The sequence below is a fragment of the Sphaerodactylus townsendi genome, linkage group LG16, assembly GCF_021028975.2.
Source record: "Sphaerodactylus townsendi isolate TG3544 linkage group LG16, MPM_Stown_v2.3, whole genome shotgun sequence".
NCBI lineage: Eukaryota > Metazoa > Chordata > Lepidosauria > Squamata > Sphaerodactylidae > Sphaerodactylus > Sphaerodactylus townsendi.
In genome coordinates this window covers 24698423-24725716 of record NC_059440.1, presented here as the reverse complement: position 1 = coordinate 24725716, position 27294 = coordinate 24698423, and the positions used below count along the sequence as shown (strand labels likewise).

Sequence of the window (27294 nt, the reverse complement as noted above, 5' to 3'; positions counted from 1 at the left end):
CTGGACTCGAGATGTTCTAAACAAACCGATGAAAACACAAGGATTTCAAAGACATTTGAGGCTGGAGGAAAGAGATGTACACCGGTTTGCGTTCAAAGCAGCGACGGCATCGATTTTGTGCATTCTTTCCTTTGCGCTAATTGGTGGCAGATGCAAGGCTTAGTTTTTTAATAGGTTCCAGGTTTCGTATAGAAGGCCAGAGCCCAATATTGCCATAAAAAATGTACATTATTTCCTGTACGCCTTTCTCGAGGACTTAAGACTCCACCACCTTTTTTTCTATGCTTTCAACTCCACACTGTCCCCACCCCCACCCGCCCCAGTTAACCAAACTGCTCCAGCCTGATGCTCCATCAAAGCAGGGCAATCAGAAAGGATTTGGGAAAAGGTTCTTGCTTCCTACTATGTGGGCCTAAACAATGCCATGGGAATCTTCCCATGATTTCATTTTTATTAACCCCTTTCCCAAATTAAATTGCCCCACCTTTTTAAATTGCTGTCTGCCCCAAAGCAGAAAGATTTACTCTCTTTTTAGTGTATTTGTCATACACACATAGGCTCCTTCCGCACATGCAGAATAATGCACTTTCAAACTACTTTCAGTGCTCTTTGAAGCTGTGCGGAATACCAAAATCCACTTTCAAACAGTTGTGAAAGTGGTTTGAAAACGCATTATTTTGCGTGTGCGGAAGGGGCCATAGTTTATGCTAATAGTACTGTGGAATTGATGCATATTTGTTTTGTTGTACTGGTCGTTGACTGTAAAGAAATGATTGATTGATTGATTGATTGATTGATTGATTGATTGATTGATTGATTGATTGATTGATATATTCCCTTACTGTCATTGTCCCAATGCAATTCAGTCTTCTCCTTGGTGATTTTTTTAAAAAAGAAAACTCTGGGAGATCTCGCACCCAGGAGTAAAAACAAAAAATTCTAATGGGATTGCTTTTTTGTAGTGTTTTATTAATGCACATCGGTAAGGCAGAGGCAAGAGAAACTGAAATGAAAATCACAACAAACTGGATATGCTACATAGGACATGTAGACATGTATGTAGCAACATATAACACTTTGGCTGATTCCGCATGGGCCAAAACCAGCGATGTGAAAATGGTGTGAAAACAGTATAAACCTTTTTACACTGTTTTAAACCCTTTTACACCATTTTCACACCATTTTCACACTGCTGTTTTTGGCCCATGCGGAATCAGCCTTAGAGTCATAGGATGAAAGAAAGGTGGGAAAATGAATACAGAAAAGGGTCCTAGTGAAACAAAAATCATAGAGAAATGGAACACAAATTGGAGTGTGTTTCCAGAACAATAAAAAGAAGCACAAGGGAAGTCCATTACTATGAACTGTATTCTCAACTCTCTCAAGAATAAAAATCTGGAATCACAACCTTGTGGTCTGCCTGATCGAGTGAGAATGTTCAGTCATATCAAATAATTAAATAAAATAAAATAATTAACTCAGACAAAATATCTGATTTCCAAAGCATTTGTAATGCCCCTCAGATACAGGCAAAAATTGTGTCAAGGCCTGAATCAGAATATCCCAGTATCTGAAACAGACTTTCCCCTGAGAGTATAAAACAAGCAACACTTTTATTCACTTGGGGGAAAAAATATTTCTGTGCAACTCACAAAAATAGAGGAGTCCCTTCACCTCAAGATTCCCACTGATAACTCAGTAAAAGTTTGGTCAGTCTGCACTTTGTATAAGATCCTTACCGTGACTGCAGTTCTCCCCATGGTAGCCGGGTGCACATTCTGTCTGACACTCGCCACTCACATGGTCACAAGGACCTCCAGATGGGCAATCACATTTCCTTCTGCATCCAGCACCATAGTGGCCTGAAGGGCACTCTGAAAATAATGATGAGAAAGAAGTGGCAGTTTCAGATATCCAGTTCCAGAGAAGTTGTTGTCCAGATCAGCACTTTACAAGTAGGAAAGCCTCAAGTTTAGCTCCTAGAACCTCCAATTTGACAGGCAGACAGACAGACAGACAGACAGACAGACAGACAGACAGACAGACAGACAGACAGACAGACAGACAGACAGACAGACAGACAGACAGACAGACAGACAGACAGACAGACAGACAGACAGACAGACAGACAGACAGACAGACAGACAGACAGACACCTTTATGGGCATGTAAAACATTCCAAGCAGCCATGATCAAACCAAAATAAGACTAAGAGCAAGCCATAAGTGCAAATCACAAATAGGAAACATAAACAATTTATCTCCCAGCCCTATCTTGACACAGCTTTATGGCATATTGTAAAGATTTTGCAACTTTCTCTGTTTCAAAATTGGAATTATTCAAGAGAAGGAGCAGCAGAATCAGAAAGTCCTGTCATTTTTGCTAGAAGAGGGCTTTAGATACTTTAGATACTTAGAGAATTTCCGAATATAAAGGACAATGGAATAGAGAATGCTGTATAGTTTCAATACAGCCCATCTTACAGGGGCAATGCCTATCTGAATATGCTATATTTTGATATCTATTGTAGAACATTTCAGATGTCATAACATTGAATCTGGCCAAAGAGACAGCTCTGCGTTGGTTTGGATTTTGCAGATGGTAAAAATATGTGGTGGTGTAGCCTGCATTAAACGGAATCCTCAATCTCAGAGGGGAGCAAGCTTTATTGGCTGCATTGTTAAGATTCTCCAAAAGTCTGTATTTTATACCTCTAATTTTTTTAAAATTCTCTAGTAGAAAGGCCAAGATTACTGGCCTACCTTATGGGAGCATTGCAAAGATTGCAGCAACATAATACATATGAATAATTGAACCTCGAAAATGGTGTATGAAATATTTTACATGGTATAAGACCTTGGTATCCTTGGATCTAATCATCTAACTCTGAGGCAACTCAGAGGAGCAACTCACTTGACTGGCATGTTCTACCATGGTAACCAGGTTTACACAAGCAGGTGCCATCTTTTTTGTCACACTCTTGGGTGTTCTGTTGCACGCACTGGCATTCCTCGGAGCAGCCTGCACCATACGCCCACTTGGGACAAGCTAAGATGAGAGAGACAGTGGGGAGAAACAGAGAAAATGTAAATGGGCTAAAGAAAGAAACTCATCTGACACACAAATCAGATGTCACGAAAGCCAAGATCCATACCCAAGCCTCCTCCAAGAATGAATGGCAGAACTGGTTTACCTAGATGACAGTATCGCCCATACAAGCCAAGGTCGCAGAGGCAGGCCCCGTAAATCCGGTGACAGCGGCCCCGGTTGGCACAGTTGCATCTCTTCCTGCAGTGCTTCCCAAAAAATCCTTTCGGGCATCCTGAAAAGAAAAGATCAGTTGGGCTTGATTTCCAAAGCATTTGGAAAGCAGCAGTGGCATAGGAGGTTAAGAGCTCATGTATCTAATCTGGAGGAACCGGGTTTGATTCCCAGCTCTGCCGCCTGAGCTGTGGAGGCTTATCTGGGGAATTCAGATTAGCCTGTGCACTCCCACACATGCCAGCTGGGTGACCTTGGGCTAGTCACAGGTTCTCGGAGCTCTCTCAGCCCCACCTACCTCGCAGGGTGTTTGTTGTGAGGGGGGAAGGGCAAGGAGATTGTAAGCCCCTTTGAGTCTCCTACAGGAGAGAAAGGGGGGATATAAATCCAAACTCTTCTTCTTCTTGCTGTACAGGTGGGCAAAGCCAGAAAGGTACCATTTGTTGAGTTTGTGTCAGGTCTACTGGTACCATGAACTTAATAAGTAAAATGCTCGAAAAATGAAATTCACCCAGCTCATAATATTCATTTTTGCTCAAGGTCTACAGCAGCCATTCTCAACCAGGGTTCCGTGGTACCCTGGGGTGCCGTGAGCATGTCCCAAAGGTACCGCGGCAACACTACCCCCGCCCCCTTATTTTTGTGGTGTCTCCCACCGGCGCCAGCAAGGGCATGGAGCTGGCCCATGGGGCAGGGCCTGCCACAAGGTCAGCAGCCTCCTCCCCCACCTAGTTCTTCCCTTCACCCTGGGAGGGGGGGTTTGGCAAGCAGGGGCAATGGAAGGGGAAGGTGGGGGTGGCGGCAGGGGTACCGTGAGATATGAAGAGTGAGGTCAAGGGTACCCTGACCTCGAAAAGGTTGGGAAACACTGGTCTACAGTCAAGGAACACTGTTGCTTGTTTCTAGAAGTAGGCAGAAGTAGTTTGTAAGGTGCCTTGAGTTTCCTTGTAGGAGACAAGGGCGGAGTATAAATCTAAACTCTTCTTCCTTCTAGTGTTATCAGTACTAGTATTGAATTTGTAAAAGTCTTTCTTCTGTCTGCCTGGCTTGAATCTACAGCCTATCAATTCTTCTACGAGTCTTTAAGTCCAAGTATGATAGTAGGAAAATATGATTCCCTCGATCTACTTTCTTTACAACATGCATATTTTTGAAAAATCTTTTATCGCATTCCCCTTCACATTTTTTTCCTAAACTAAGCTTTTCTATGAAAAAAAAAATCTCAGATGCTTTAATCTTTTCTCAAGAATTATCCCTCAGAATTCAGTGTCAACATTCAAGAATGTAGAAATATCTGCCGGGAAAAAGGAGAATGCTTTTCAACATCCCTATAAATAACCCCTTCTGACAAGTTACAAGGGCTATTTGAACTGCAAATGGAACAAAAAGATTGCCAATCCATGCACGTTACAGTGCGCTCACATTATGCAGTGGAGCACATGCCAGATCCATGGTGTCAGCAGAGAGTGTTGCTGGCTGCCACAAGCCAAGCCGGTGAACTCTTCTTCTTCCATCTGATAAGGACATCAGAGGGTCTGGGAGCAGGAAGGATCTTCTAGGCCAGCGAGCAAGCAAGGTTTTAATTTTGTTTATCTAAACAGGACCTTCCTGAATATTTTTACCAGGCCTTCTTACCCCCTATACACAGATGTCTTCCTAAGGCAAAAAACTCTGAAACTTCAACCGCCTTTTGAACTCATTTTTACTTTGCTTGAATAGCATTTCCCATCAGAGTGGTTCCATATGTTCCGAACCATTTGTGTGAAGTCATTGTAATGGATTTCGTTATTTACCTCTCGTTTCCAAAGTTTCAGGGACCAGGTCCATCGAACATGGTCACTTCCAAGAATGGGAACGGGGAAAACTTTGCTAACCGCCATTTTGTAGCACAAAAACTTTGACCAATGAGATTGTTGGTAGATAAAGAACCCAAACATCTGGGTGAAGATGGCTGGGTGAAGTTGTGGAAACACAATTAGTGGCATCAGGCAAGATGAATTTGCCCCTGGTTCCTAATCACTGGACTTTTAAAGCTGGCTCCACACAACATTCATGTAATGCCAGGGGCATACCTTTCAGGGGAACATATGGGGGTCAAATTGCTGGGCTGTGGCCATTTAGGGGTCGAAAAATCACCCCCACATCCCCTCCTCCTTCCCCCCAGGTCCATACACTGACTTCAAGACCTGGTGCAAAAAACCAGTTGTTTGGTCGTGGTGGAGGAGTGCAGCTGCCCATACAAGGGAGGGGTGCAGTGGTGGGATCCAAAAATGTTAGTAACAGGTTCCCATGGTGGTGGGATTCAAACTGTGGCGTAGCACCAATGGGGCTGGGCGGGGCACGATGGGGGTATGGCCGGGCATTCCGGGGGTGGGGCATTCCTGGGAGGGGCTGTGGCAAGGATGCAGCCACTGCGTCGGTCCTTGGGTGGGAAACGAATGCACGCAGGCGCAGGCTGCCATGCACACCAGTGCACCTCCTGCTAGACTGCTTCAAGTTCTGTGCACTACTGCTGAGAGGAGGGGTGTAACTAAGGCAAAAATCACATGGCAAAATCACCAATTAGTAACCCCCTCTCGGCACACACAAATAATTAGTAACCTACTCTCAGGAACCTGTGAGAACCTGCTGGATCCCACCTCTGGAGGGGTGTGTGTGTAAAACTCAGATTTTGCACTGGGCTACATTTTCTCTAGATATACCTCTGAGTAATGCCAAGTTGTATTTTATGCGATATTTATACATGAGTTGTAAATTAAGACTATTAGTCTCTCCTCCCAAAGAGATTATAAATTAAAGGGCCTTCTAGGGACAGGTAAAGTGGGATACCCCAGAATGCCAGCAGCACATTAGAAGTCACAGGCTTACCATCCTCACACAGCGCTCCACTGACTCCAGGTGGGCAGCGGCAGGCTCCTGTTACTGGATCACACGTGCCTCCATTTTGGCAGAGGCAGGTAAAGCTGCAGTTCTTGCCAAATGTGCCCTCTGGACAGGCTGCAAAAAAGAAACCATGACAGATGAAAAGCAGGAAGGCTTGCAAGAAAGATACTATGAGAAGGAGGAGGAAGAAGAGGAAGATTGTATTTATATTCCACCTTTATCTCCTGTGAGGAGACTCAAGGTGGCTTACAAGCTCCTTTCCCCTCCTCTCCCCACAACAGACACCTTGTGAGGCAGGTGGGACTGAGAGAGCTATGAAGGACTAGCCCGGAGGTCTGCAACCTGCGGCTCTCCAGATGTTCATGGACCACAATTCCCATCAGCCCCTGCCACCATGGCCAATTGGCTATGGTGGCAGGGGCTGATGGGAATTGTAGTCCATGAACATCTGGAGAGCCGCAGGTTGCAGACCCCTGGACTAGCCCAAGGTCACCCAGCAGGAATGTAGGAGTGGGGAAACACATCTGGTTCACCAGATAAGCCTCTGCCACTCAGGTGGGGGAGTGGAGAATCAAACCCGGTTCTCCAGATTAGAATCCACCTGTTCTTAACTATTACACCATACTGGCTCCTAGGAGCCAAAGGAGGAGAGGGGAAAGGCCTTGATGGATGAGATCAAAGCACTGTTAGCCCAGTCATTTGTTTCCAGTGAGGTCAGCTAGGAAGATCACAAGCAGAGGAGCGATAACTTTTTTTTTGTTGGCTGTAATTTGGACTTATTATTTAGAGTTACACATCTCTGAACGTTCTTCCTTGTCATGAGTAAAACATATGGTATGATCCATGTCTCCAATTGCAGAAAAATTGTATTGTATAAATATCTACAAAATGCCATAAGTAGTATAGTAGCTTATTCCTCAAGGTTGTGACATGTTTAGGACGAATAGATTTGTTTTGATAGAAGTTTCCATAGGATGCATGAGCTTCCAGTCAGAAAAGCCATTGTTTATAAATCTCATCTTGTTATGAATTCATCAGGTAGTCTTATACTATCTGCAATATGATAGTACAGATCAACTTTTGTAAAAAAAATGTATGAAATAGTGGCAGGCCTAAACAAAGAAAAGTACTGAATAGGGCAGGGGTGGGCAATTATTTTTTCCATGGGGCCGCATAAGAAACAGAAAATATTGTGGAGGGCCGGGCCCTCCTCCCGTCCAGAGGGGGCGTGCTCAGGTCAGCCCTTCTCGCTCCTTGCCCTTCGGCGGCAGTTCGCATAGCAACAGTCACTCGCTCTCGCCACCCTCCCCACCTTTTCCTCTCACGGCGCTTGCGCAATGTGGCGGAGCTCCGAGGGTGGGGAGAGAACTACAGCCTTTTTTAAAACTCTCTCGCGATCCTCCCCGTCTGTTCCTGACACTGCGCCTGCGTAAGAAGGCAAAGCTCCCAAGAGGGGGAAGTGCGCACGCGCGCATGAGAGACCAAGAGAGGCTTTTTAAAATAATCCCAGTCTCGCGTTGCTTCTCCCAGCCGCCATTTTGACTTCTAAAGCAGGGGCCAGTCAGGGTCATCCGGCGGGCCGGATGTGGCCCGCGGGCCGTATAATGCCCAGGTCTGGAATAGGGTATAATGCTACATAATTCTAACATAATGTGAATTGTCGAAATTTCAGATTCTAAAGGAAGTAAATAAGATTTTTGAGGAAAGCTACATTCAGAGAAGTCTCGTTTTTCCAAAATGGAACATCAATTAATAACGGAAGGAGTGGGATATGAGTCACTTCTGCCTACAGATCAAATAGGCCCTAGAGAGAAAAAAATTCTCTTCTGTCAGACTGCCAAGTTTTGGGGCCAGACATTCAGCTGGAAGACAGAATCCCAAAGATTCCCATTAGTACCTTAAATAGTTCATTAGCTTTCAGGCATGAGGTATTTCTAATTCACCACCGATAGGTTAATAACTTTAGTCTGAGTGCAGAAAGCTCAGATCTAACGCCAGATCCGCACACACGTGAAAGTCCGGATCTGCAGACCGGATTCCCAAAAGGCAGATACAGTAACAACCTTCACGCGACTTTATTGGGGATTTTGTCTGGTAACTGCAGCCTTGGTTCAGGCCAAGAAAAACATGGCAGAAGGCAGGCTATGGGTCAATGGAGAAACGTCAGCATTGCCGATGCTATTTTAAGCCAGTCGGACCCTTGACGTTTCTTTCTTTAGTAGGCTTTTTGGAAGGAAATACTACAACAGCCTTTAAAATATGGAGCCTCCCGGTCCTGGGGTTCCAATATTCAACTCAACTCACTATAGTTGCAGAGAATTCCACTCCAACCATCGGTACAGTCACAGCCGGTCTGGTCCTCGTTGCATATACCTCCATTCTGACAGTCATCACAGGTTAGGCTACAATCGTGGCCGAAAGTGTCATCCAAGCAGACTACAAGACATCAAAGGGCATGCTACTGAGAGTACCCGAAGGACACTGATACACAGTTGCTCAATTTGCAGGTGTTCACTGCCATCTCTGAATGTGAGCCAAGCCAAAGCAGAAAGACCCAGAAGTCAGTCTGACTTCAGAGGGATTTACTTTCTATAACCCATGCTTAGGAATGTAGTCACAGGTTCTGCTCAGAAATCATGCAAAACTATAGTTTATGGACACTAACTATGATTAGTGTGATTTTCTGGATCACGTAAAGTGGTCTGGTGAGTCACAGCCGACTTATGGAGACTCCATGATGTTTTATCTCATGGAGTTTTCAAGGAAATAGATCGGTGGAGTAGCCAGGGGACATGGGAGGGGGGCTAGAGCCCTGGCCGCAACTTCCTCGGGGGTGCAATGCAGGGCCACACACACACTCCTTGCAACTGCATCCCAGTGCAGTTGAATGTCAGCAAGAGGGGCTCACTCCACTCCCAAACTTTACAAGAAGATCAGGAATGGGGCCAGCCTGGTTCACTCCACCCTGGTGGGTCTATTTGAAGCTGGCCTCAGCTCACCTGGTTCTAGCTGTAAATCTGGTTCTAGCCGTAAGCCTGGTTCTAGCTTAAAGCTTGATCCAAACCTCTCTGAATCCAGGATCAGACTGAGCACTGGGGGCTGACTGGCAATAGCTTTATACTATTGGCTCCACCCCCCTAAACAACAGAAGAAAGATATCTGAACAGCTGCAAAACACTTACTGAATTTCTCAGACAGGGTGTGCTCCCCTCTGGCTTCTGCCTCTTCCTCTTCCTCATCGTACTCATCCTCAAAGAGCTGGGTCAGTTCATCTCGCAGGATAGCCACGTGGGGGAGGGGCCGAATGACAGGGCGGCGACCGTCCAGGGCTTCTACTGATTCTTCAAGCACTATGCAAGGAGCAAACCATTTCCAGTTAAAGCAAGTCACTTAAAGGAGGGTGACAGACTGCAAAGTTGGAGATCAGAAACCAGGAAATCAACTGCAAAATTAGAAAACTAAGTACAAACTTTGGCCCCGACAATCTGATGATCTCTCCTAGACAGAGGGTCCACATGGAACAACAGAAACTTACAACTGCAGCTCCTTCGGTCGTCTTCCAGTTTGTATCCAGTCTGACAGCTGCACTGATAGGAACCCACCAAGTTCTGGCATGAGTGCTCGCATCCAGCATTATTTGAAGAGCATTCGTCCACATCTTTGTCATGAGAAGAAAGAAAAGGATTTTAAAAATCAGTCTCCAGTTCTTGGGTAGGTTCCCCTTAAAAGCAAACTGCCAGCTCTTCAGAAATCTCAGTGGTCATTACAATAAAAACATCTCCAGACTCTTAGCTGGAATATAGAACAGCTAAAATTGTATGGGACAAGAAAGAAGAAAGAGCAAAACAGTTTCCACACAAATTAATATCCATTATTTGCATGTGCAAATAGACCACTAGAGATTGATTAGCACAGCTAGGGCCTTGACAACAATCAAAGATCAACTCAAGCATGGAATGACGAGATTGGGAACATGTGAAGTAGCCTTCCAGAAAGTCACATCTTTGGATCCTTGCAACTCAGTAAGGCTTAGTCCAGTGATGGCGAACCTGTGGCACGGGTGCCAGAGGTGGCACTCGGAGCTTTCTCTGTGGGCACGCGCGCACAGAGTTCGTCATGTGGGGGACGGAAAATCACCCACACTCACACACACATCTAGGCTGGCCTGGGCCACTGAGCACGATGTGCATGCACCACGGTGAGCAGGGAGGACTCGGCTGGCAGGCCTGGTGCCTGTGCTCCAGGTGGCTGCTGCCCGAGGGGGGGGGGCGCAGAGGAGGCAGAGATGCTAGAGAGGCACAGAGCAGTGCGCACAAGACTTGCTGGAGGCTAGAGCAGGCTGGCCACTGCTCGAGTGTGTGGGGCTGAGGAAGAGGGAGCCAACCGGTTTTTTCTAAACTAAAACCTCACCATTCAGGTTAAATTGCCGGGTTGACACTTTGCAATAAATAAGTGAGGTTTGGGTTGCAATTTGGGCACTCGGTCTCAAAAAGGTTCGCCATCTTAGTCTGATTGGCTTAGTCTGATTGGATGTCATTCTCAAGGGTCTCAGTACTAGAAAGATGTTTCCCAACACCCACTACCTGACATCCATCATGTGGAGATACCAAGAAACATGACTACATCTCATATAGAGATATTAAGGAACTGGCTTTTTTTTCCCCAATCTTCTAATGGGGAGAGGGACTATGGCTCAGTGGAAGAACCTCTGCTTTGAATGCAAAAGGTCCCAGGTTCAATCCCTAGCTCCTCCAGTTAAAAGGACCAAGCAGTAGGTGATGTGAAAGACCTTTTCCCGAAACTCTGGAGAACCACCCCCAGTTTGAACTGACAATATGACCTTTGATGGACCAGTGCTCTGATTCAGCTTCACATTTAGCTGCTCTGGAGATCGTTCTATATTTAAAGTAAGGCTCACCAACTAATGAATTGAATGAAGGCCAAGTGATTTGCTAGAACAGTGATGGGGAACCTTTTTGAGACCGAGTGCCCAAATTGCAACCTAAAACCCACTTATTTATTGCAAAGTGCCAATGTGGCAATTTAACCTGAATAACCCCCTCAAGCAGGGGCCAGCCTGCTGTAGCCTCCAGCAAGTCCCGCATGTGCCACTCTGTGCTTCTCTAGCATCTCTGCTGCCTCGCCCCCCACCCCCCCGGGGCAGCAGCCACCTGGAGCACAGGCACCAGGCCCGCCAGCTGAGTCCTCCCTGATCGCTGAGGTACATGCACATCAAGTGCAGTGGCCCAGGCCAGCCTAGATGTGTGTGTGTGGGGGGGGGAGATCCTCCCCACATGACGAACTCTGTGCGTGCGTGCCCACAGAAAGGGCTCTGAGTGCCACCTCCGGCACCCGTGCCATAGGTTCGCCACCACTGTGCTAGAAGAAGAAGAAAAAGAGTTGGATTTATATCCCCCCTTTCTCCCCTGCAAGGGGAGTCAAAGGGGCTTACAAACTCCTTTCCCTTCCCCCCTCACAACAAAAACACCCTGTGAGGTAGGTGGGGCTGAGAGAGCTCCAAAGAATTGTGACTAGGTCACCCAGCTGGCATGTGTTGGAGTGCACACACTAATCTAGTTCACCAGATAAGCCTCCACAGCTCAAGCGGTGGAGCGGGGAATCAAACCCGGTTCTCCAGATTAGAGTGAACCAGCAGTGGCGTAGGAGGTTAAGAGCTCGTGTATCTAATCTGGAGGAACCGGGTTTGATTCTCCGCTCTGCCGCCTGAGCTGTGGAGGCTTATCTGGGGAATTCACATTAGCCTGCACACTCCCACACATGCCAGCTGGGTGACCTTGGGCTAGTCACAGCTTCTCGGAGCTCTCTCAGCCCCACCTACCTCACAGGGTGTTTGTTGTGAGGGGAGAAGGGCAAGGAGATTGTAAGCCCCTTTGAGTCTCCTACAGGAGAGAAAGGGGGGATATAAATCCAAACTCTTCTTCTTCTTCTAAACCATGTTGGCTCTCTAGCATGTGTGAACTAGTCCTAAGAAAGAAGAGAACAAGGATTCTCAAGGAGTGTATGAAAACGCCTTCCTGGACGTCGGACTTAATTTCTAGAATGGAGGTTTGGAAATCAACTGCAAGGACCAGGAAACAAGAGCGATTTCCCCAACATCTCTGTTTGGAAGTAGGGGTAGAATGTGTCCAGGCATGGTGGCAGTGGCTCAGAAATCAACTGGGCCCTCCTTGGAAACCCCCAATATCTGCCTTAGCATGAAGAATTAAAGGCCGTAGTTCCCAGAATTCCTGGTGGCAAGAGACTCCAAGCATGTGAGGAAACTTTCACTGCAGGAAGTCATAAAGTGTAGCAGAACCTTCTAGTTTCCACAGCCCTGTTCCAGTTCGGTTCCCTGTCTCCACTGAGGGCTGTAGTTTTACAAGTTTGTGAAAGTGTAAGAAGGGGGAAAGGGGGGAGTTGGCAAACCAACTGACAGGTGATGCTGGTGGAACTCCCCTGGGCTGGGTCTTTCTAATAACTGAAAGGCTCATGGAAAAAAATGCTGAGTTTCCCCCCCCCCCCCGAAAATTGTTCCAAAACAAAATTGTTCAAGCAATCTCCTTGCTCAAATCTTGCTGAAAGAGCTGGGAACAGCTTCCTAACCAGGAGCAAGAAGAAGAGTTCGGATTTCTACCCCACCTTTCTCTCCTGCAAGGAGACTCAAGACAGCTTGCAAACTCCTTTCTTGCCCTCTCCCCACAACACACACCTTGGGGGTAGGTGGGGCTGAGAGAGTTCTGAGAGAACTGGCCCAAGATCACCCAGCAGGCTTCATGTGTAGCAATGGGGAAACAAATCCAGTTCACCAGATCAGAGTCCACTGCTCATGTGGAGGAGTGGGAAATCAAACGCCGTTCTCCAGATCAGAGTCCATCACTCTTAACCACCGCACACATTGGAGCAAGCCAGTGAACAACAAATTGAATCCCTAGAGTGGCCAACTATAGGTGGGAAATTCATGGATATTTGGTAATGGAGTCTCCAAAGCAGTCATTTTCACCAGAAGCCCTGTATCTGGGGATCAGTTGTAATTTCAGGAGAACTCCAGACCTCACCAGGAGGTTGGCAACCATAGATAACCCCAGCCCACATACAGCATCTCATAAGTTCTCTACTTCAATCTGTTATGTTCTTCTCGAACCAAACACCGAGAACAGGCAGCACATTATGATGGTTGTGTTTACAGTTCCCTAGGCTGTGCATTTACCAGAAACTGAAACGAATGCAAGAATGCACAGCTTCGGTTTCCGAGCCCCATGGTGGTCTCTCTCGCAGCAACTGGAGCCCACGTGGGCACCCCTCCCTACCGTCACAGCTGCAGCCATCCGTGCTCAGTCGGTAGCCGGCATAGCAAATGCACTCGTACCCTCCAGGGTAATTATGACATTCCTGCTGGCAGCAGTGAGAACCGGCACTGCATTCGTCTGTATCTGGAGAAACAAGGAAATAAAAAAATATGAGCCTTCTGGCATCACCATGGGAATGAGGAGAAAATACCCATTCATTGATTTATTATTTAAGTCTCTCTGACCCTGTTTTTCTTTCCGGCAAGGACCCAAAATAAGAGTTGTCGCAAATAGGCAGTACAATTCTCCAGCAGCCTGGACCAGTCCTGGATTCACTGGCCCACCTCACTCAGGGCCACAGGTTGTAGGTCGGCAAAAGGCCAAGAACCTTGTGACCTTTGCTCTTTGATTCATGGCAAAAAGCTAGCGCTTCTCACCATGCCCATTTGTAACAAAGGAGGAGGCAGACGTTCAGTCCAGATCTCACCCAGCTCAGATCCCCAGACTTCATCAGCTGTTTAAAAAGTGTGCGGGTGATTCACAGATTGATTGCTCCAGATATGGACAAAGCGGAGAAACCCCTCTGCAAAATCTACAACTTGAATGTAGGAAGGTTGTGGACAGGAAGAAGAAGAAGAAGAAGAAGAAGAAGAAGAAGAAGAAGAAGAAGAAGAAGAAGAAGAAGAAGAAGAAGAAGAAGAAGAAGAAGAAGAAGAAGAAGAAGAAGAAGAAGAAGAAGAAGAAGAAGAAGAAGAAGAAGAAGAAGAAGATAAACAGTTGCATTTATATTCCCCCTTTCTCTCCCGTAAGGAGACTCAAAGGGGCTTACAAACTCCTTTCCCTAGGCCCGGTGGCATAGAGGAATCACCTTAGCTAGGTGTAATGCCCTGCCTTTAGTCTTGGACGCCACCTTGGAATTCCACATAAAGACAGGAAATGCCCGTGTTGTATGGGCTCTGTGGAAACAGTATCTCATATGCTGTTGAATTGTCCCTTCTATGAGATAGAGAGGAAGAAGCACATAATTCCTTTCTTGCCAGGGAATGAAGGTATTACAGATAACCAGAAGGTTATATATCTTTTAAATAGCCACAGCTACGAGTTGTTGGAAGCCGTGGCTAAATTTTTTAATGCCGTTATTTTAACTCACTCAAAGTTGTAAAGGCTGTTGTTACCTTGTGGTGTTGGTGTTCATGTTGATGTTGAATTATTTATATGCCATTAAAGGTATTCGATTCGGTTCGAATCTCCTTTTCCCCCTCCCCAACAACAAACACCCTGTGAGGTGGGTGGGGCTGACAGAGCTCTGAAGAACTGTGACTAGCCCAAGGTTACCCAGCTGGCATGTGTTGGAGTGCACAAGCTAATCTGGTTCACCGGATAAGCCTCCACAGCTCAAGTGGCAGAGCGGGGAATCGAACCCGGTTCTCCAGATTAGAGTGCACCTGCTCCTAACCACTACACCACGCTGGCTCTCAGGACTGGGTTTGATGATTCTCTGAAGATCTTCTCTGAAGATCCTGCGGCCACTCAAGGCATGAGCAACTCAGCTACATCCAGCACATAAGAACGTGAAACTCTCTCAAAGCCAGTTCCCAGTGCAGGAAATGCCTGGCTGGTAAGATCTGTGGAGAGTTGCTGATGAGGTTAATTAGGCGTGGTATAAAATGGAATGCAGACGTTTGCAATCAGGCTGTTTACACACGCACACTTCCATGCGCACTCGGTCTGTCCCATGGGCAGCCTACAACCACATGGGGAGCTGCGTTTTAGAGTTTTGTTTGCAGGTGGAGGCCACGAGATTGTCAACCAATCTGCTCATGTTGTTAGTGAAGTAGTGCCGTTGTGGACAAGGCAATGGCAAACCACCTCTGCTTCTCACTTGCCCTGAAAGCTCCTTGTTGGGATCACCGTTAGCCAGTTGACAGCACCTAATGTACATATGCCCCATTGTCGACACATTTCTGCATAAAGGATGCATGTGAAGTACACTTCTCTCACAGGACAAGCTGGGAAGATCCATAGCTCAGTGATGTATCACCTGCTTTGCATTCAAAAGGTCCTAGCAACCCCCTTCAAAGAAGGCTGAGAAAGAAGAACCCATGCATGAGCTCATGGATAACTACCTGGACCACTAATTTGACTCAGCAACTTCATGTGGTCAGTTGAAGAGTAGAAGAAGAAGAGTTTGGACTCATACCCCGCTTTTCTCTCCTGTAAGGAGTCTCAAGGTGGCTTACAATCTCCCTTCCCTTCCTCTCCCCACAACAGATACCTTGTGAGAGTTCTGGAAGAGAGTTCTGGAAGAACTGTGACTAGCCCAAGTGCGGAAACACATCTGGTTCACCAGCTAAGCCTCCGCCACTCAGGTGGAGGAGTGCGGAGTCAAACCCAGTTCTCCAGATTAGATTCCACCTGCTCTTAACCACTACACCAATCTGGCTGTCATGTGGGTGTCCTCACAGCTCTGGAGCAGAGCAGATATTTTGCAGGTAGAAGGTTCAGCCTCCAGCCTGATTCATGTATGGAAGGAATCAGGACTTATTTAATTATTCAACGTATTTCTAAGCCATCTTCCCACCCAAATAAGGTCCCCAAGGCAGGGGAAGGGTGGGTTTAAATATGTACATGGCGGGTTTAAATGTGTAGACGGGTTTAAAAGGTGGGTTTAAATATGCATGTGGTCAATTATACTCCGCATGTTGCAAAATGAATCTTTTCCCCACATGTCTTAAACGAGAATATAGACATAGCTCCATCTGTGCAGTTCACAAGGGGAGCAAAATAGAAAAAGATACACCGTCAGTCATCACGTTAATGTGCCTTCTCGGTAAAGGGGATCATTTCTTCGTCTAACTAATTACCAGTTCAGTTATTCGATTACCAATGCAAGTTTTCTGGTCTTCATCCAACTGGTGCCCCAGGTTACAGGCACAGACGGGGCCAGAACTTGTATGATGGCAAATGTGGGAGCAACCACCATTGTCAGTCTCGCAGCTGTTCACGATTTCCATTTCTATCCCTGCAGAGGCAACAAGACACCCTGAGAATTTGTCCTCTTTATGTTCATTTTTACATTCATCTTACGTCCATAGAGCTGTTGGAAGTGGTCTCTACCCACTCTAGGAGGATCATTTAATGTTCTGACTGAGTCTTGTTTCCACCTGTGCTTTGCAATGTAGCATCGTTCAATTTGGGAAACTTTTTGCATAATAACTCTTCTTACCCCCTGCCCTTCTACTGTTTGTACATTTGGGTATAAGAAGATGAAGAGAAGAGGTTGGATTTATACCAGGCTTTCCTCTCCTGTAAGGAGTCTCAAAGCAGTTTACAACTCTCCCCACACCTTGTGAGGTAGGTGGGACTGAGAGAGCTCAGAGAGAACTGTGACTAGCCCAAGGTCACCCAGTGTAGGAGCAGGGAAACAAAACAAGTTCACCAGATAAGAGTCTGCCACTTATGTGGAAGAGTAGGGAATCAAACCTGGTTCTCTACTGCTCTTAATCGCTATACCACGCTGGCTCTCTCACTCTGCCAACTGAATGCAACACTTTTTGCATTCCATGAAGCGGGCACTGACTCACAAAACCTTGGTGCCTTCTGCACATGCAGAATAATGCACTTTCAATCCATTTTCAATGCACTTTGCAGCTGGATATTACTGTGTGGAATAGCATAATCCACTTGCAAACAATTGTGAAAGTGGATTGAAAGTGGATTATTCTGCATGTGCGGAAGGGGGCCTTGTGCCATGGTAAAATTTAGCCATCAAGTTACCCCACAACAGTTTTGTTACGTGGCTCGGCAGACTAAAACAGCTACTTCTCTGAAACGTGTTCTTGTCGTAGCCATTGCTGGCAAAATTTTGTAGAGATTCAGACATTTCAGAATGGTTGTTTGGAATTTACAGGGCCAAACTTTGAACTGTAAAACTGATATGTGGATTCACCTAACCAAAAAAAATAATCCCCCCTTGAACCCCAGTACTGGGAGCCTTTTCCTTCATTACACAAGGTCAGATTTCTAAGGCACAATGGCAATTTTAGCATTATATTTTAACAGGTCAGAAACACATAGGGGCAGATACTTACGGTAACACTGCTTGCCATCCGCCCCTAGCTCGTAACCTGGATAGCATGTGCATTTAAAGGAACCGCGGGTGTTCAAGCAACCATGTGCACATGTGGCCAGCCCAGACACGCATTCATTTATATCTAGAAGGAAGAAGAAGAAGAGTTGTAAGGAGAATCAAGGTGGCTTACAAACTCCTTTCCCTTCCTGTCCCCACAACAGCCACCTTGTGAGGTAGCTTGGGCTGAGAGAGTTCTGAGAGAACTGTGACTAGATCAAGGTCACCCAGCTGGAGTGTAGGAGTGCGGAAACACATCTGGTTCACCAGATAAGCCTCAGCCACTCAGGTGGAGGAGTGGGGAATCAAACCCAGTTCTCTGGGTTAGAATCCACCTGCTCTTAACCACTACACCACGCTGGAGGGAAAATAAGGAAGGTTTAACTACTCTTGCATGGTTTCTCCTGAGCCTAGAATTGGGGCAGGACTTCTTTAAAAAGTGTTAAGAAAACATTTTAATGAGTCCTACTGCACAATTCATAGGTTATCAAAGACAGACTGCTGGAACGGGAAATAACTGGGACGTTTTGCGAGTGTTATCTTCCTGAGTAGCTGAAGGCTCATTTATCATCCTCAGAAAACAGACCCAACCACTAATTATAACTTCCACCAAGATTACCCTGGCATTTTTTTTTAAAAAAAAAAAGAACAACCCTAGGATGACTTCTGGCTCATTTGTACAAATCTCATCATACAGCCCATACCTTCACACGCTTTGTGGTCATGCCCCAGCCTGTATCCAGGGTGGCAATCGCAATGTGCCACCCCACGGCGATTCTGGCATTTGTGCATACAGCCTCCATTCCGGTCAGCGCATGGGTTTCTTACTAGAAAGACAAGAAGAGCGTGTCAGCTGGAAATGCAACCCCCTCCCCGGCTTCTTAAATCCTATTGCAAGGGGTATGCATGTTCCATTCCTATTTCGAACACTCATGGACAAAAAATCAACTAGCCCAATCCACACCACAGAATGCGACTGAAATGGAGGGCATCGAGTGCAGAAGGGAACAGAAGAGCAAACAGGTCTGGATGAGCTAAGCAAGAATCACCACCTCAACAGGAATGGCGATTTTTGCTCAGTTCCTTGAATGCTAGATATGGAAGCAGGAGCAGGAGAGAACTTTCTTCCAAAGTGATTTCCTGAGAATTGTTTTGCAGATCCCTAGCTTAGAAGAAGAAGAGTTTGGATTTATACCCCTACCTTTCTGTCCTGTAAGGAGACTCAAGGTAGCTTACAAGCTCCTTTCCCTTCCTCTCCCCACAACAGACACCTTGTGAGTGGGTGGGGCTGAGAGAGTTCCGAAGAACTGTCACTAGCCCAAAGTCACCCTTGGAGTAGGAGTGCAGAATGTAGGAGTGCGGAAACATCTGACCCTAAGAACCAATCCAATTCCACCAGGCAACTTCTGAAACTGGTGCCTTGTGTCTGAGAAATGCTTATTGCTAACAGGAGATTCTGCCAGGCTAAACTTGTGATTCCTTTGGAAACTGGCTGCCAGTTGGCACAACTTTAGCCCTGGAGGCACCTGAACACTTAGGGACCGATCCCTGACAGAATCTTGGCTTTTCTGTTGGGAAGTGTAATGCTGACAGACATCCATGTGTTTAACATGTAAATCCCGTCTTTAAAAAACACACACACATCAAAGGCAGCTTGATGAGATGATGTCTCTGGACTTCATCTGGTTTTCATTTTTGGATCCAGCCAAAAGCCAAGGAATATGCCACAATAGGTCTGTTCCAGTGGTGGAAATTGCCTTCAAGCCACAGCTGACTTGAAGGGTTTTCGAGGCAGGAGGTGTACAGAGGTGGTTTGCCACTGCGCAGCTCTCCTGGATTTCCTTGGTGGTCTCCCATCCAAGTACTAACCAGGACTGACCCTGCTTAGCTTCTGAGATCTGACTAGCCTGGCTACCTTTTTTGTTTTCTTCACTGTGATGTCAGATGTACAAACTGGAGACCTCATGTCTCTGGCAAAGTTGGGTCGTTCCCTTGCAAGGTTCTGCTTTTCAGGGGATGGCAGAAGATCCAACAGCAAAAGGTTCCTGAGTGGGAATGTTTGCCTCATTTCCAAAAAGAAGTTATGTCTGTGGTGTTGGGTTCTCGGAAAAGCGAAAAGGCCTTCCCCACAGGACACTGGCAGCCGTTTATCCCCCCATATGAACGTCCAGGGGAGAAGGCCAAGTCCTTTCAAATACCTCTATGTGAGTGATTTGCCACCCTCCACATCCCAAAAGAGATGCAATTTCAAACTTCCTTTGGAGACTCTAATTTTAACATCCCAAGTGTCACGGTCTCAGGACAATTCCCTGATCAGCACCCTCCCCTTCCTCTTCCTTATCTCTGCCATTCCAGTTGAGAAGATTCAGCGACTCCCCACCTGAGAAGGCGAAAAGAAGCAAAATAATCTTGGATATCTCCAGTACCGCTTCCTCGCGGCCGCTGGAGCCTCCCAACCTGATCCTGTTTCATTTAAGTTGGCTGGGTTTCCTCTCTTCATCCCCCACAGCCAAAACAATCGTGTAGAAGGTGTCCAAAGGAACAGAAATGTGTACAATTGGCGTTCACTTCTAATACAAATCAGCAAGCCAACTGGAGCGTCTGGCCTCCGGGAATTGTAATGAATGATTAACCATTTCCTGACCCACTATCTCTCTCAAAACAAGTAGGAATTCTAAGAAGAATCCTTCCCCATCCATTCAGAGGGGCATATTATGAAAACAATGCAGGATGCCAAAATTCCAGGGGCACCTTGTAGGCCTAGTTTTGGAGGAAGCCCAAAGTTAACAACTCATTGGCTGACCTAAATAGATTTCCAGGGCTGTGAGACCATTGTCTGGTAGTTTTCGCTCCTAATATTTCACCTGCGTCGATGGCTGCTTCAGAGGGTAAACTCCCCACACTGGGCCACAGAGAGAAACACACCTTATCATGACATGCCTCTGAAGATGACAGTCATAGATACAGGGGAAATATTAGGGCAAACATTACCAGACCACGGCCACACAGCCTGGAAAACCCACAACAGCCAACAAAATGTCTTGATACCAAGTTTTCAGTTCATTTTGTCCTGCTCCCTTCCTCCTGTGAAGCTTGTACAATACTGGATCTCAGGTTGCCAGGGTGGGTTTTTACTGCTAATTCTGTAATTACATTTGTTGCATTATTATGAGTTGGAACTTTTCTACAGAACTTATTATCACTAGCCCCGTGGTGGTGAACCTTTGGTACTCCAGATGTTATGGACTACAATTCCCATCAGCCCCTGCCAGCATGGCCAATTGGCCATGCTGACATCCACCCCCCCCCCCCCCCACCCCCCCCCCCCCCCACCCCCCCCCCCCCCCACCCCCCCCCCCCCCCACCCCCCCCCCCCCCCACCCCCCCCCCCCCCCACCCCCCCCCCCCCCCACCCCCCCCCCCCCCCACCCCCCCCCCCCCCCACCCCCCCCCCCCCCCACCCCCCCCCCCCCCCACCCCCCCCCCCCCCCACCCCCCCCCCCCCCCACCCCCCCCCCCCCCCACCCCCCCCCCCCCCCACCCCCCCCCCCCCCCACCCCCCCCCCCCCCCACCCCCCCCCCCCCCCACCCCCCCCCCCCCCCACCCCCCCCCCCCCCCACCCCCCCCCCCCCCCACCCCCCCCCCCCCCCACCCCCCCCCCCCCCCACCCCCCCCCCCCCCCACCCCCCCCCCCCCCCACCCCCCCCCCCCCCCACCCCCCCCCCCCCCCACCCCCCCCCCCCCCCACCCCCCCCCCCCCCCACCCCCCCCCCCCCCCACCCCCCCCCCCCCCCACCCCCCCCCCCCCCCACCCCCCCCCCCCCCCACCCCCCCCCCCCCCCACCCCCCCCCCCCCCCACCCCCCCCCCCCCCCACCCCCCCCCCCCCCCACCCCCCCCCCCCCCCACCCCCCCCCCCCCCCACCCCCCCCCCCCCCCACCCCCCCCCCCCCCCACCCCCCCCCCCCCCCACCCCCCCCCCCCCCCACCCCCCCCCCCCCCCACCCCCCCCCCCCCCCACCCCCCCCCCCCCCCACCCCCCCCCCCCCCCACCCCCCCCCCCCCCCACCCCCCCCCCCCCCCACCCCCCCCCCCCCCCACCCCCCCCCCCCCCCACCCCCCCCCCCCCCCACCCCCCCCCCCCCCCACCCCCCCCCCCCCCCACCCCCCCCCCCCCCCACCCCCCCCCCCCCCCACCCCCCCCCCCCCCCACCCCCCCCCCCCCCCACCCCCCCCCCCCCCCACCCCCCCCCCCCCCCACCCCCCCCCCCCCCCACCCCCCCCCCCCCCCACCCCCCCCCCCCCCCACCCCCCCCCCCCCCCACCCCCCCCCCCCCCCACCCCCCCCCCCCCCCACCCCCCCCCCCCCCCACCCCCCCCCCCCCCCACCCCCCCCCCCCCCCACCCCCCCCCCCCCCCACCCCCCCCCCCCCCCACCCCCCCCCCCCCCCACCCCCCCCCCCCCCCACCCCCCCCCCCCCCCACCCCCCCCCCCCCCCACCCCCCCCCCCCCCCACCCCCCCCCCCCCCCACCCCCCCCCCCCCCCACCCCCCCCCCCCCCCACCCCCCCCCCCCCCCACCCCCCCCCCCCCCCACCCCCCCCCCCCCCCACCCCCCCCCCCCCCCACCCCCCCCCCCCCCCACCCCCCCCCCCCCCCACCCCCCCCCCCCCCCACCCCCCCCCCCCCCCACCCCCCCCCCCCCCCACCCCCCCCCCCCCCCACCCCCCCCCCCCCCCACCCCCCCCCCCCCCCACCCCCCCCCCCCCCCACCCCCCCCCCCCCCCACCCCCCCCCCCCCCCACCCCCCCCCCCCCCCACCCCCCCCCCCCCCCACCCCCCCCCCCCCCCACCCCCCCCCCCCCCCACCCCCCCCCCCCCCCACCCCCCCCCCCCCCCACCCCCCCCCCCCCCCACCCCCCCCCCCCCCCACCCCCCCCCCCCCCCACCCCCCCCCCCCCCCACCCCCCCCCCCCCCCACCCCCCCCCCCCCCCACCCCCCCCCCCCCCCACCCCCCCCCCCCCCCACCCCCCCCCCCCCCCACCCCCCCCCCCCCCCACCCCCCCCCCCCCCCACCCCCCCCCCCCCCCACCCCCCCCCCCCCCCACCCCCCCCCCCCCCCACCCCCCCCCCCCCCCACCCCCCCCCCCCCCCACCCCCCCCCCCCCCCACCCCCCCCCCCCCCCACCCCCCCCCCCCCCCACCCCCCCCCCCCCCCACCCCCCCCCCCCCCCACCCCCCCCCCCCCCCACCCCCCCCCCCCCCCACCCCCCCCCCCCCCCACCCCCCCCCCCCCCCACCCCCCCCCCCCCCCACCCCCCCCCCCCCCCACCCCCCCCCCCCCCCACCCCCCCCCCCCCCCACCCCCCCCCCCCCCCACCCCCCCCCCCCCCCACCCCCCCCCCCCCCCACCCCCCCCCCCCCCCACCCCCCCCCCCCCCCACCCCCCCCCCCCCCCACCCCCCCCCCCCCCCACCCCCCCCCCCCCCCACCCCCCCCCCCCCCCACCCCCCCCCCCCCCCACCCCCCCCCCCCCCCACCCCCCCCCCCCCCCACCCCCCCCCCCCCCCACCCCCCCCCCCCCCCACCCCCCCCCCCCCCCACCCCCCCCCCCCCCCACCCCCCCCCCCCCCCACCCCCCCCCCCCCCCACCCCCCCCCCCCCCCACCCCCCCCCCCCCCCACCCCCCCCCCCCCCCACCCCCCCCCCCCCCCACCCCCCCCCCCCCCCACCCCCCCCCCCCCCCACCCCCCCCCCCCCCCACCCCCCCCCCCCCCCACCCCCCCCCCCCCCCACCCCCCCCCCCCCCCACCCCCCCCCCCCCCCACCCCCCCCCCCCCCCACCCCCCCCCCCCCCCACCCCCCCCCCCCCCCACCCCCCCCCCCCCCCACCCCCCCCCCCCCCCACCCCCCCCCCCCCCCACCCCCCCCCCCCCCCACCCCCCCCCCCCCCCACCCCCCCCCCCCCCCACCCCCCCCCCCCCCCACCCCCCCCCCCCCCCACCCCCCCCCCCCCCCACCCCCCCCCCCCCCCACCCCCCCCCCCCCCCACCCCCCCCCCCCCCCACCCCCCCCCCCCCCCACCCCCCCCCCCCCCCACCCCCCCCCCCCCCCACCCCCCCCCCCCCCCACCCCCCCCCCCCCCCACCCCCCCCCCCCCCCACCCCCCCCCCCCCCCACCCCCCCCCCCCCCCACCCCCCCCCCCCCCCACCCCCCCCCCCCCCCACCCCCCCCCCCCCCCACCCCCCCCCCCCCCCACCCCCCCCCCCCCCCACCCCCCCCCCCCCCCACCCCCCCCCCCCCCCACCCCCCCCCCCCCCCACCCCCCCCCCCCCCCACCCCCCCCCCCCCCCACCCCCCCCCCCCCCCACCCCCCCCCCCCCCCACCCCCCCCCCCCCCCACCCCCCCCCCCCCCCACCCCCCCCCCCCCCCACCCCCCCCCCCCCCCACCCCCCCCCCCCCCCACCCCCCCCCCCCCCCACCCCCCCCCCCCCCCACCCCCCCCCCCCCCCACCCCCCCCCCCCCCCACCCCCCCCCCCCCCCACCCCCCCCCCCCCCCACCCCCCCCCCCCCCCACCCCCCCCCCCCCCCACCCCCCCCCCCCCCCACCCCCCCCCCCCCCCACCCCCCCCCCCCCCCACCCCCCCCCCCCCCCACCCCCCCCCCCCCCCACCCCCCCCCCCCCCCACCCCCCCCCCCCCCCACCCCCCCCCCCCCCCACCCCCCCCCCCCCCCACCCCCCCCCCCCCCCACCCCCCCCCCCCCCCACCCCCCCCCCCCCCCACCCCCCCCCCCCCCCACCCCCCCCCCCCCCCACCCCCCCCCCCCCCCACCCCCCCCCCCCCCCACCCCCCCCCCCCCCCACCCCCCCCCCCCCCCACCCCCCCCCCCCCCCACCCCCCCCCCCCCCCACCCCCCCCCCCCCCCACCCCCCCCCCCCCCCACCCCCCCCCCCCCCCACCCCCCCCCCCCCCCACCCCCCCCCCCCCCCACCCCCCCCCCCCCCCACCCCCCCCCCCCCCCACCCCCCCCCCCCCCCACCCCCCCCCCCCCCCACCCCCCCCCCCCCCCACCCCCCCCCCCCCCCACCCCCCCCCCCCCCCACCCCCCCCCCCCCCCACCCCCCCCCCCCCCCACCCCCCCCCCCCCCCACCCCCCCCCCCCCCCACCCCCCCCCCCCCCCACCCCCCCCCCCCCCCACCCCCCCCCCCCCCCACCCCCCCCCCCCCCCACCCCCCCCCCCCCCCACCCCCCCCCCCCCCCACCCCCCCCCCCCCCCACCCCCCCCCCCCCCCACCCCCCCCCCCCCCCACCCCCCCCCCCCCCCACCCCCCCCCCCCCCCACCCCCCCCCCCCCCCACCCCCCCCCCCCCCCACCCCCCCCCCCCCCCACCCCCCCCCCCCCCCACCCCCCCCCCCCCCCACCCCCCCCCCCCCCCACCCCCCCCCCCCCCCACCCCCCCCCCCCCCCACCCCCCCCCCCCCCCACCCCCCCCCCCCCCCACCCCCCCCCCCCCCCACCCCCCCCCCCCCCCACCCCCCCCCCCCCCCACCCCCCCCCCCCCCCACCCCCCCCCCCCCCCACCCCCCCCCCCCCCCACCCCCCCCCCCCCCCACCCCCCCCCCCCCCCACCCCCCCCCCCCCCCACCCCCCCCCCCCCCCACCCCCCCCCCCCCCCACCCCCCCCCCCCCCCACCCCCCCCCCCCCCCACCCCCCCCCCCCCCCACCCCCCCCCCCCCCCACCCCCCCCCCCCCCCACCCCCCCCCCCCCCCACCCCCCCCCCCCCCCACCCCCCCCCCCCCCCACCCCCCCCCCCCCCCACCCCCCCCCCCCCCCACCCCCCCCCCCCCCCACCCCCCCCCCCCCCCACCCCCCCCCCCCCCCACCCCCCCCCCCCCCCACCCCCCCCCCCCCCCACCCCCCCCCCCCCCCACCCCCCCCCCCCCCCACCCCCCCCCCCCCCCACCCCCCCCCCCCCCCACCCCCCCCCCCCCCCACCCCCCCCCCCCCCCACCCCCCCCCCCCCCCACCCCCCCCCCCCCCCACCCCCCCCCCCCCCCACCCCCCCCCCCCCCCACCCCCCCCCCCCCCCACCCCCCCCCCCCCCCACCCCCCCCCCCCCCCACCCCCCCCCCCCCCCACCCCCCCCCCCCCCCACCCCCCCCCCCCCCCACCCCCCCCCCCCCCCACCCCCCCCCCCCCCCACCCCCCCCCCCCCCCACCCCCCCCCCCCCCCACCCCCCCCCCCCCCCACCCCCCCCCCCCCCCACCCCCCCCCCCCCCCACCCCCCCCCCCCCCCACCCCCCCCCCCCCCCACCCCCCCCCCCCCCCACCCCCCCCCCCCCCCACCCCCCCCCCCCCCCACCCCCCCCCCCCCCCACCCCCCCCCCCCCCCACCCCCCCCCCCCCCCACCCCCCCCCCCCCCCACCCCCCCCCCCCCCCACCCCCCCCCCCCCCCACCCCCCCCCCCCCCCACCCCCCCCCCCCCCCACCCCCCCCCCCCCCCACCCCCCCCCCCCCCCACCCCCCCCCCCCCCCACCCCCCCCCCCCCCCACCCCCCCCCCCCCCCACCCCCCCCCCCCCCCACCCCCCCCCCCCCCCACCCCCCCCCCCCCCCACCCCCCCCCCCCCCCACCCCCCCCCCCCCCCACCCCCCCCCCCCCCCACCCCCCCCCCCCCCCACCCCCCCCCCCCCCCACCCCCCCCCCCCCCCACCCCCCCCCCCCCCCACCCCCCCCCCCCCCCACCCCCCCCCCCCCCCACCCCCCCCCCCCCCCACCCCCCCCCCCCCCCACCCCCCCCCCCCCCCACCCCCCCCCCCCCCCACCCCCCCCCCCCCCCACCCCCCCCCCCCCCCACCCCCCCCCCCCCCCACCCCCCCCCCCCCCCACCCCCCCCCCCCCCCACCCCCCCCCCCCCCCACCCCCCCCCCCCCCCACCCCCCCCCCCCCCCACCCCCCCCCCCCCCCACCCCCCCCCCCCCCCACCCCCCCCCCCCCCCACCCCCCCCCCCCCCCACCCCCCCCCCCCCCCACCCCCCCCCCCCCCCACCCCCCCCCCCCCCCACCCCCCCCCCCCCCCACCCCCCCCCCCCCCCACCCCCCCCCCCCCCCACCCCCCCCCCCCCCCACCCCCCCCCCCCCCCACCCCCCCCCCCCCCCACCCCCCCCCCCCCCCACCCCCCCCCCCCCCCACCCCCCCCCCCCCCCACCCCCCCCCCCCCCCACCCCCCCCCCCCCCCACCCCCCCCCCCCCCCACCCCCCCCCCCCCCCACCCCCCCCCCCCCCCACCCCCCCCCCCCCCCACCCCCCCCCCCCCCCACCCCCCCCCCCCCCCACCCCCCCCCCCCCCCACCCCCCCCCCCCCCCACCCCCCCCCCCCCCCACCCCCCCCCCCCCCCACCCCCCCCCCCCCCCACCCCCCCCCCCCCCCACCCCCCCCCCCCCCCACCCCCCCCCCCCCCCACCCCCCCCCCCCCCCACCCCCCCCCCCCCCCACCCCCCCCCCCCCCCACCCCCCCCCCCCCCCACCCCCCCCCCCCCCCACCCCCCCCCCCCCCCACCCCCCCCCCCCCCCACCCCCCCCCCCCCCCACCCCCCCCCCCCCCCACCCCCCCCCCCCCCCACCCCCCCCCCCCCCCACCCCCCCCCCCCCCCACCCCCCCCCCCCCCCACCCCCCCCCCCCCCCACCCCCCCCCCCCCCCACCCCCCCCCCCCCCCACCC

At 57.5% G+C, this 27294-nt stretch overlaps 1 protein-coding gene across 3 annotated transcripts in view; it reads right to left on the bottom strand.

The window, feature by feature from the left end:
• MEGF6 (multiple EGF like domains 6) overlaps positions 1 to 27294 on the bottom strand; it is a 154350-nt gene that overhangs the window by 27900 nt on the left and 99156 nt on the right. For 2 of the 3 annotated variants that reach the window (XR_007246343.1, XM_048519304.1), the window contains exons 1-11: positions 18264 to 18391; positions 17522 to 17644; positions 16315 to 16452; positions 13452 to 13574; positions 9680 to 9802; positions 9327 to 9494; positions 8449 to 8580; positions 6130 to 6258; positions 3194 to 3322; positions 2914 to 3048; positions 1740 to 1874 (exon numbers count right to left, since the gene is read on the bottom strand). Coding sequence is in view for 2 of the 3 variants with exons in the window: in XM_048519304.1 (XP_048375261.1) it covers positions 1740 to 1874; positions 2914 to 3048; positions 3194 to 3322; positions 6130 to 6258; positions 8449 to 8580; positions 9327 to 9494; positions 9680 to 9802; positions 13452 to 13574; positions 16315 to 16452; positions 17522 to 17644; positions 18264 to 18351 (1423 nt within the window). In the remaining variant the exon portion in view is untranslated. Of the gene's footprint in view, positions 1 to 1739; positions 1875 to 2913; positions 3049 to 3193; positions 3323 to 6129; positions 6259 to 8448; positions 8581 to 9326; positions 9495 to 9679; positions 9803 to 13451; positions 13575 to 16314; positions 16453 to 17521; positions 17645 to 18263; positions 18392 to 27294 lie in introns of those variants that run through there. The other variant, XM_048519305.1, reaches the window with a different exon arrangement.